This window comes from Lipotes vexillifer, unplaced genomic scaffold (assembly GCF_000442215.2).
Source record: "Lipotes vexillifer unplaced genomic scaffold, Lipotes_vexillifer_v1.1 scaffold755, whole genome shotgun sequence".
Lineage (NCBI taxonomy): Eukaryota > Metazoa > Chordata > Mammalia > Artiodactyla > Lipotidae > Lipotes > Lipotes vexillifer.
The window spans coordinates 2,913,923-2,924,317 of NW_006797755.1; the positions used below are offsets into that span (position 1 = coordinate 2,913,923).

The following is a 10,395-nucleotide window of genomic DNA, read 5'->3' on the forward strand; positions in this document are numbered from 1 at the left end:
CGGTGACAGATGTTAATGCTGCATCAAAACAGAGAGAAAATGAGTTAACAGAAGAACCCTCCCCGTGTGGACCAAAGTCAGAAATCTCAGTATCCCAGCCGCAACTAGCATAAGACATAGCTTCGCTGCTCTCCGAAATGCAAATTTTTAGTTTCTTAGCAAACCTCAAATGATAAGCTGCCTTCTAAGAAGAAAGAATTGGACGAGATTATGAAAACTAGGCTGAATGACAAACGAAGTACTTTACTTGGTTTAAATGACAGATGGGTCTCATTTTTCATGTTTGCTACATTACCTGATAGTGAACATTTAACTGGATACCTTAAGAAGCTCTTTTCAAAGTATAACTCTAGGGCTTCCCTGGTGGCGCAGTGGTTAAGAATCCACCTACCACTGCAGGGGACACAGGTTTGATTCCTGGTCCGGGAAGATCCCACATGCCGCGGAGCAACTAAGCCCGTGCGCCACAACTACTGAGCCTGCGCTCTAAAGCCCGTGAGCCACAACTACTGAAGCCCATGAGCTTGGAGCCCGTGCTCCACAACAAGAAAAACCACTGTGATGAGAAGCCCGCGCACCACAACGGAGAGTAGCCGCCACTCGCCGCAACTAGGGAAAGCCCGCACCCAGCAACAAAGACCCAACTCGGCCATAAATAAATAAATAAAATAAAAATTAAAAAAAATATATAACTCTATAAATTGTCCAATGGCGTTTTTCTTGCTGAACAAACGACCTTCAATAATCATTATATTAGCGCTTCCACCGCTCGGGGATGTGTGTGGGGTGGGAAGATGGGAAAGGTGATGGAGGATGGGGGAGGGGAGGGCAAAGTCTCGGATTCCCGGGCGAGATCTGGGGTCCTGCAGCAGGCTGGGTGTGGAGAGGCTTGCAGGGGAGGCGCGGGGTCGGGCCGCCTCAGGCTGGGGTGTGAGCGGGCCAGGAGGGACCGAGTTGGCCAGGGGGTGGCAACCCTCGGAGGTTCCAGTTTGCCAAAGGGCACAGGTTGACGTTTGGCGTGGGGAAGCCTTGGGAAGCAGGTCGGGGTTTGGGTAAATGGTAACAGGGCGGTGTGGGTGTGTGTGCGCGGGCGTGTGCAGAGACCACCTTTTTTCCCCTTGGAGAAACTTTAGGGACGGAAGAGTAGATAAGCTTTGGGTCAACGAGACGAAGGAGCAGGTGAACTTTGGGATGACCTGGGCGGCAAGAACAGGTAAGCTTTGGGGTGCAGTTTGGTGGGGGTTGAATTTAGGGGAGAGTCGCTTAGAAGGTCAAGGCCCTGACCTCGGAATAGGGTTTGGGTGAACTGGGGAGCTGGTTAAAGACCTAGATCTTAGGTTACAACAAATGACTTGGGATTTGGTGATGGGAAGGGGTATGTGGGGCAGGTCTGGGATAACTGGGCGTCAGAGCAGTCCGTGTCCCAAGGCAGGGCTAGGGTATGCGGGCAGAGCTATGAGGGCTGTGGGAGAGTTGGGGTGGGGTGGGGTCAGACGCCCCCCAAAGTTCAGAGGGTTCCTGGCGGGTGAGCCAGCCCCTGTCGGGTTCTTTGTGCCTCTCCAGCTCGGTAGTGCAGCAGGCAAGGCAGGTGCCATGGCCCTGACCGAAGGGGTGGGTGATGAGGTGACCATCCTTTTCGTGGTGCATGCCTGCCTTCTGGTGCTGGCTCTCACCTGTGTCTCAACACACACTGCCGAGGGCGCTGACCCACTGCCCCAGCTGTCAGGGACCCCGACACCAACAGCCCAGAGGAGCCATGGCGGTCACCAACAGCATCGGAGGAGAGGCCCCAGGAGCTGAGAAGCCCAGCCTGAGACGCAGAGGTCAGGCTGCACAGCCACAGCCTGGCGTGGGGCTCCCAGCAACGCCGCCGCCTCCAGACTGCCCCCAGGAGCCCCCAGTACTTTGGCTGAAATTCCTCAATGATTCAGAGCAGGTGGCCAGGGCCTGGGCCAATGACACCATCGGCTCCCTGAAAAGGACCCAATTTCCTGGCCGGGAACAGCACGTGCGACTCATCTACCAAGGGCAGCTGTTAGGAGACGACACCCAGACCCTGGGCAGCCTTCACCTCCCTCCTAACTGCATTCTCCATTGCCACGTGCCCACTAGGGAGGGTCCCCCACACCCACCCTGCCCACCGGGGTCAGAGCCAGTCCCCTCTGGGCTGGCAGCAGGTAGCCAGCTGCTGCTGCTCTGGGACTGCCAGATCCAGTACCAGCCCTTCTTTCCCCGGACCACCACTCTGGGTCTGGCCGGCTTCACCCTGCTCCACAGTCTCCTGGCCTTTGCCGTGTTCTGCCTGTAGTGCCTCCACGGGCTCTTGGCAGTGTTGCTGGCCCCTCCGGACCTTGCTCCCCATGACATGGTGGGAGCTGCTGTCTGCCTAGGCCTGCCTCTCCGACCTGCCTCTTCCCGCTTCCCTGGAGCCCAGCCCTGTGCCGCAGAGCACTCCAGGGGCCAGTGGAGGCCCCTCCCTGTGACCTTCATGGCTCTGGGCCATCCCCTGGGGCAGCTGGCCCTCCGCACCCACTAACAGTCAGCTCCTCTGGGTCAGACGGCAGCAGCCCCGGCGCTGGGCAGAGCCGGGCCACGCCCCTGGGCCCTTCTTAGTGTTCTGCCTGAGAATCCAGCCTCCTCTACTCCCTGACAGCTCCTTGGGCTGATTTAGGGACTCCAGGACTGAGGAGCTGGAGAAGGCGAGCTGGGAGGGGTGGAGGGGGTTCTCTGGAACATGTGCAGATTAAATAACTGTGAAGTTTAAAAAAAAAAAAAATTCATTGTATTCTCCCAGGCTCGACAAATTGTGAGGCCTAAATTGTGACTTCAGGTTGTTGGAACATCTCACTTCATTATTTTTATGGGTTATAAGCAGAGAAATGAGGTTTATATTAAGCTTAAGTCTTAAAGGGAAGTATTTTTTAATGTCAGGCTTAGCATTTATAGGGCCGCCTTTAAAATAATTATCCATTCTGTTAGAAAACTAATCTCTAGTACTTTGGTAAACATGTTTACATTATTTCAAAAATAAACAGCTCTCACGGTTGAAAATTAATGACTGAGTGTCCTGGTTGCTGTAAGTCAGCACGATGCGAGAAAGGCAAAACACATGGTAGTCACTCTGTATCAAAGTGATTAGTATGGCAGTGGCAAGTCTCTTAGAAGTAATTTACTCTTAAAATGGAATAAAACGCTACCGTAACTTTTACTCTGGTTAAAATAAACATGCTAATAAAAACCTGAGAATGAGCTATAATTAATAGTTCTATGAAATGTGCTGCCACGTGTGATATGAAGGCGGTACAATATTAATTCCTCACGTTCGGCCTGCTTCTGAGATGTTCATCAAGTGGGGTGATGATCTTCATGTGAGACAGGTGAACTCTGCCAGCGGCGGCTCCCTTCCGGCACTCCAAGTAATTACCTTCCACCTGCTTCAGTATCACAAGGACGTCCCCACGCTGGAATGTACGATATCACTCTCTGAAGCAATTATTATTTAATAAAACATATTACTTTCTCCACATTTTAATCTTTGGAGCCTAAAGCATTTATAATAATGTGTAAAACAGTAACAGAGGCCAGAGATTTTTTTTTTTACATTAGTCAGTAAAGAAAGAGCTCTACTTTACCTTACAAGAAAGTTCTCCAGGGTTTTGCGGGACAATGTCTTCATTGGCAATTCCGTGAGGCACAGACAGCTTAAACATACACCAATAAAAGGATTATTCACAATCAAATAACCTCGTCCTAAGCGGCTGATCATGTGGGGATTTGGTACGCTCGCCTGCAGTATAACCTCCAGCAGTTAAGCTCTTCACTCGGCTTCCTCAACCTCGGGATCTAGTTGGTGGGGCTGCCGTTTCTCAGGCTGCTCAGAGTCCTCGGGGGCCTGGGTCTGAGCCCACAGGACCTCGGCAGCTGAAGGTGGCCTAAAGTTCCCTCAACAACCACATCCAGGAAGTTCTGCTCTATAGGACAAGGTCCACCAAGTCCCCAGCACATCGGAAGGGTAAATACTCAGCACCTGACCTCACGGCCTTTAGTTCAGGGGCGGCTGACAGGGGACTGGTGCCTCCCCTGCGGGGTTGGACTGGCCGCTTCCATCCGCCTTCAATCTCAGCTGCTCCTGCAGTCGCTCTGGTACAAGCATCTACTTAAACCCATCTCACTGCCTGACCTCAGTCATTCCTGGTCCACTCAGCCCTGTCTGATCTTAAGAATGGCTTTTACTCTGGAGCCAGAGAACTCTATTCCCCGCCTTGGTAAATTCTGGCTGATGAGCGCGGGTCGGAGGGCCTGTGCAATATAAAAGGCGTGCCCAGGACATGGGATCACACAAGCTCGCTTCCAACAAGAAAAGGGAGGCTGCACTCAGGAGCAAAGATGTAGAGTACGAGGGTGTAGCCCTGGGGGGCTGCTCCCCAGCATCTCTGTCAGAGCACCAGGGCGCCCAAGGTACCCAGGTTACCCTGGTTAGCAATTTAATGGTGGGGCAGCCACAGGAACAATGAGGGATTTAAGGAATTATTTCGTAAAGAGACACACTAATACACCGTCATTTTGAATTTATTAATTTCTTTGAGTTGTTCAAATGCTTTGTTGACATTATACCGCTATGCTAAGACCTATAAGCAAAATCTCATTCCCCCAAATGAGGCTCTTGACATCAAACAGCCAATGCAAGCAGAGACTTTACAGTTAGTAACACTATTTTCTGGGTATTTTTTGGCTGTCCAGCATGGCTTGCGGGATCTTAGTTCCCTGACCAGGGATCGAACCAGTGCCCCCTGCAGTGAAGCGCAGAGTCCTAACCACTGGACCACTGGGGAAGCCCCACTAACACTATTTTCTTAGTATGGCCTAATGGTAAAGAGCATGGGCTCAGAGCCAGTCAGTCTGTGTTCGAATCTTGGCTCTACCATTACTGGATGTGTGACCCTGGACAGGCTATTTAATCTCTCTGAGTCTTATTCATCTGTATAGTAGAGATAATAATAGTATCTACTTCACAGGGTTCGTGTGAGGAATAAATGAGTTAGTTATACATAAAGTGCTTCGAAGAATGCCTGGCTTAAAAGTATTCAACACATCAGCTACTGCTTTTATTTATTAATTATTTTTAAGTATCCTATCCCAAAGTACACCCCTGGGTTTTAGCAATTAAAATTTTATCAGTTTAAATGAATATGAATATATATGAATATCCTACGTCCTTCTTATCTGTCTACACCCTTCCCTTAGGAAGATGAAAAAAATCCTGAATTGCTTAAAGTGAAAACAATTTCCAGCTCAGCTATGGAAATGTAGAACAATATGAAGTGAATAATTGCTGTTCTTGTTAAGACATACTGTTGTACAACTGTTTTAAAAAGTGCCAACACTCCTGCTCTCCTTATCATTTTAATTTGTCCTAGTTTCATCAGGTTAACCTGACCGAAATAGAGAGAGCACATCAACTCCGGAGACAAAGGCTTAAGGTCATATGATGAGAAGAACATTCAAAGGGAACAAAATTAATATCTCAACTATCTCAACTATTGATGAAAACTTCTAACTGGTAGCTATTAAATGGACCATGATAATCAGGTTTACAAAAGTGGAAAATGAGGGAAAAACCATCCATTTTAATAAGAACTTTCTTTCTACTTTACATTTTACTCTGTGGGCAAGGTATAGCTATAAGATATAAACTATATCAAGATATGAATATAATATCTGGCAGAGACACTCCCATCAGTGTAACCTACTGGGTCAGGTTTTTCAGTTTGTTTGGTCAAGCCAGACAGCAGGTTGCAATCCTTGTCTGCCCTACTTCCTTTTCCTATATTTCTCCTAATAATGAAACCCTGCTTTAAAAGACCTAGGTTTTAACATGGCCTACTTGTCTAAAGCACTCAGTGTCAAGGGGCAATCCCACAGTTGTCTCATCATCTTTTTCTAAGGAATAAGGACCTTACGTATACTTTAGGACAAACCTCTTGACCACAAACATTTTGAAAAGCTAAATTTACCATGTATTTCCTGTAGAGAGGGTGTCCTGGTTTGGGGCGAGGGGGCAGCACCGGATCTTGATTTTTAAGGACTTGACTCTTGGCTTTTGAGAGTCCAGATGCCAGGTTACTTGTTTTTTTCTGAAGATCCATGTCGGAAGAAGACTGATTAAAAGGCAGTTTTTTATCTGCTGCTCTGGTTGCAGGAAGTTTTGGGGGAGGTGGTCTCTCAGGGGCCCCCTTGGGAGGAGGCTGTCGAGCTAGTACGACTTTTCCATTCACAGGTCTGAAAGTCAACGTGGTAGCTGTGAGTCAGTGTTTGATCGATAGTAGGTTCTGTTTTGTCCTTTCTTACACACACACACACACACACACACACACACACACACACACAGCGTTTTGCTAGTGTAAATACCATTTACTGAAACATGCAGGCTATGCTATTTTTTAGCAAATGACTGCTGTATTAAACATTATATTATTTGAAGAAATGCAGTGATGTTCCAGCTTCCTCTTATCTTGTAGTACAGATTCATTAGTTCAAGACAAACAAGCATTTACTATCATGAGCTCTCTAAGGCCCCATTTGCTCTTAAACACACCATGACTGTTTCAGAAAACTAAGGACTTTCTACCAAAGTCTGAGATGAAAAGCTTATAATAAGATATCAGGTATATGTGATGGAGTCTTGTACATGGAAAAGGTACGTCAAACTCCCCTAATATTCATGTTATAGGAATCATTATGAAAACACTAATTTAGATTAATATAAAGAAAGCTAGGTCTGAAAATGGGACAGGACAATTATTACTTTGAAAGCCTTTCCTTAATCCCTATGATAAAAATAATTTCCAACATAGTAATGTCTTATGATAACATCACAGTTTTTTGTCTAAATAGCCCTGAAACTCAGGAGGGCTGGTCACCTCTGAGCTCACGAGGCCTGTCTCCCTTTGGAAATGCCAAAAACCAGGCTGGTTTCTGGGAACAGGGAGAAAGCGAGCGAGTGTGTGTGTGTGTATGAGTGTGTGTATGTATGTATGTGTGTGTATACGCATGTGTGTGTTCCAGAAGTGGAGTTTTAGGTTCAGAAAGGAGTCTTGTTCATTTGTTTGAGGAAAAGCAATAGACATCCATGTTTGTGCTCTGTGAGTTTCTGGATTGCGTTAAAAAAGGAGCAGAGACTCCTACACCTGCTGTCAGAAGCAGACTGTGGGCTAGTGGCCTGGGTGAATTTGTGAGTTAAATGTATCTCTAAAAGAAGATCAAAGGCCAGCAACACTCAGTTTTCATGACAGAAAAGAGAGTCCAGTCTCGGAGTCATTAGTTTTTCTCTAACTGACTTTTTAGAAGTTTTCCCATGCTTACTTACCTCGGTGGCAACCTTGGGGGTCCTCGCACAGAACCTCCTGACTGACCAGCATGGTCAGATTCCTGCAAGTATCAGAGAATGATTTTTAGTTAAGATGAATCTGAAACAAGAGCTTTTCAAGAGGAATTATGGACAACTTTTTGGCTGGATCTATAAAGTGGAAATGTAGCTGAGTTACAGAAAGGAGATTAAAAGAGCTTTTTAGTCTTAAGCAATATTAACTCATTTCTCATTCCTACCTACATTGTCCATGTCACAATGCAAGTGAAAACAGAGAGGAACAGGCTGGGCAGGGAGGGGGGTGTCCTGCTACTGTGGACACCAGCCCAACCAACTGCACTGCATGGTTACACATCCAGCATGTTCTGAGGAATTAAGGATGCTGTTTAAATCATGTTGGGTTACACAGTAGCAATTTAAGCAGACACTGTAGGGAAGTTTTTAAAAATATGGCATTTATTTATCCCATGACAACATTTAAGATATGCAGTGCTCCTAAGTTTAAACACACAGTAAGTGAGGCGGTGATCTGTTCATTTTGCTTAGAACAGGCAGATCTCTCATACTGGATGGTTTCCACATTGTGTGGTGGGTTTTGAACTGGAAGGAGGTGGAACACAACAGAAGCTTAAGGGGTGGCCTGAAAGGAAGGCATGTGAGGAAGAACAGAATAGGCCCAAGAAAGCAGAGAGCTTAGCTTGTACCACTACAGCAAAGGGGTTGGATGTGCTGAGAAGAATTTTGTAGGAAAAAGCAAAGGGGGGTAGTGTGAAAAACAAAAGATAGGGAGAGTTGGAATGTTTTGGCCTGAAAGTAGATGAGAGAAATTGGACGTATGGGGATCAACAGGAACATTTCTTCAGAAGGGGTTCAAACTGTGCTAATTAAATAGGTTTTCAGAACATGTTATGGTCCAGGGATTGGGAAATGAGTATAATACATGGAAAACATTTTCAGATATTCTGTTGAATGAGAAGTCAAAGGATCTTAAAGCCAAGACTTCTGTTTTTTAGGGAAAAGTCTTCGCTAAATCCTTCTAATTCTGATTGAGTCTCTTTTTTCACCTTTCCTCCTTTCTAAGCCCTCACCACTGACCTCCAGGAAATAATATTTCTCCAAGACCACCTAAGAGGGAAAAATGCCAGCTCTTTAAAATTATACTGCCTTTTTAAAAAAAATTTATTCATCTTATTTATTTATTTTTGGCTGCGTTGGGTCTTCACTGTTGCACATGGGCTTTCTCTAGTTGTGAGCGGGGGCTACTCTTCGTTGCGGTGCGCGGGCTTCCCATTGCAGTGGCTTCTCTTGTTGCGGAGCATGGGCTCTAGGTGCGCGGGCTCAGTAGTTGTGGCGCATGGGCTCAGTAGTTGTGGCTCATGGGTTCTAGAGCACAGGCTCAGTAGTTGTGGCGCATGGGCTTAGCTGCTCCACGGCATGTGGGATCTTCCCGGACCAGGACTCAAACCCGTGTCCCCTGCAATGGCAGGCGGATTCTTAATCACTGCACCACCAGGGAAGCCCATATACTGCCTTTTTTTGTAAAAGAGGTTTAACTATAGCTTGGAAATCTTTGGGCTAATTCAGGCTGTTTTCCCCCTTCTTATCTTACCAATGAGTTAAAACTCATTGAGTTAAAACTCACTGGTGGCGCAGTGGTTGAGAGTCCGCGTGCAGATGCAGGGGACACGGGTTCGTGCCCCGGTCCGGGAAGATCCCACGTGCCGCGGGGCGGCTGGGCCCGTGAGCCATGGCCGCTGAGCCTGCGCATCCGGAGCCTGTGCTCCACAACGGGAGAGGCCACAACAGTGAGAGGCCCGCGTACAACAACAACAACAACAACAACAACAACAACAACAACAAAAACTCACTTCTACGGTTTTTAATTCAAACTGAATATTTACAAGTTTTCCTTAAACACCAAATGATTAATTGCTAATAACTGCGATCACGTGAATATGTTTCAGTGTTTTATAATCCCATTTTGAAAAACAAATTAAGCTTGCCCTTAAAACTTGGTTTCACTAATGAACTCAGTTAATGTAGTGAGGCAAGTCACCAGCTCATAAACCCTGCAATATTCCAGGCTATCATCCATGCCTTATAAATACACTGTTGCCTATGTGCCCCCTGACAAATAACTGCTATGATACTTGAAAAACTCATTTATTTCTTTGGCTGCCTTTAAAATTAAAACAAATAAGCCAAGAGAAAAACACTCTAGCAGATAGGTAGGAACTTTTATAGCTTTCCTCAAAATTACAGTTGTTAGACACCTTAATAATTAAGGGCAGATTTTTAAAAATATAGATATATAAATCTGACATGGAAAGTTATAGACGGTGTACTTTAATAAACACATACCATATAATACAAATCTTGTACCAAATATAGTTTTCTCTGATTGGTTTTACTTTTATGGGAAATCTTAAATATATTTTCAATTTCTCAATTTTCTATAATGAGCAAAAATAAATCAGAAAAAAAGGCAGCACACTCAAATCCCCCAGGACTGTTAGGCACATTCCAAAAGGCACTGCTGCATCTGACACACGTCAAATACTGAGAGTAGGGGCTTGGTTCCTGTAGGAGCCACTGTCTCGTGTTTGCTAAAGTCCAGGTTTGTGTGCAGGTTCTGCTGACAGTCTTTGGAAGATTACTGATTAGGGATTTCCTGCTCTTCAATAGTCCACACATGAATGGAGCTCCCTACCTGTACCTGCTTTTTGTAGTTTTTCTCTAGATCTGACATCCCTGAACTTGGGCTTCTGATGTGTTCCAGTAAGCATTTTAGCTCCTGGTGAAGTTGGTTTTTCGGCTTGTACTGCCCTGCAGATGCCATCTTTTTTTTTTTTTTTTGCGGTACGCGGGCCTCTCACTGTTGTGGCCTCTCACTGCTGTGGCCTCTCCTGTTGCGGAGCACAGGCTCCGGACGTGCAGGCTCAGTGGCCATGGCTCACTCGGCCATGGCTCTGCGGCATGTGGGATCCTCCCGGACCAGGGCACGAACCCATGTCCCCTGCATTGGCAGG

At 46.4% G+C, this 10,395-nt stretch overlaps 1 protein-coding gene and 1 pseudogene across 2 annotated transcripts in view; one reads left to right on the forward strand and one right to left on the reverse strand.

Moving 5' to 3' along the window:
- The window catches only part of SH3D19 (SH3 domain containing 19), a 24,330-nt gene extending 16,897 nt beyond the window's left edge, over window positions 1–7,433 (reverse strand). Inside the window, exons 1-4 of one of the 2 annotated variants that reach the window (XM_007469904.1) lie at window positions 7,367–7,433; window positions 6,015–6,279; window positions 3,633–3,701; window positions 3,321–3,461 (exon numbers count right to left, since the gene is read on the reverse strand). In XM_007469904.1, the coding sequence (XP_007469966.1) occupies window positions 3,321–3,461; window positions 3,633–3,701; window positions 6,015–6,146 (342 nt within the window). In that variant the 5' untranslated portion in view covers window positions 6,147–6,279; window positions 7,367–7,433. The remainder of the gene's footprint in view (window positions 1–3,320; window positions 3,462–3,632; window positions 3,702–6,014; window positions 6,280–7,366) is intronic. The other variant, XM_007469905.1, reaches the window with a different exon arrangement.
- LOC103088081 (transmembrane and ubiquitin-like domain-containing protein 1 pseudogene) lies at window positions 1,594–2,308 on the forward strand (annotated as a pseudogene).
- Window positions 7,434–10,395: the final 2,962 nt, after the last annotated feature.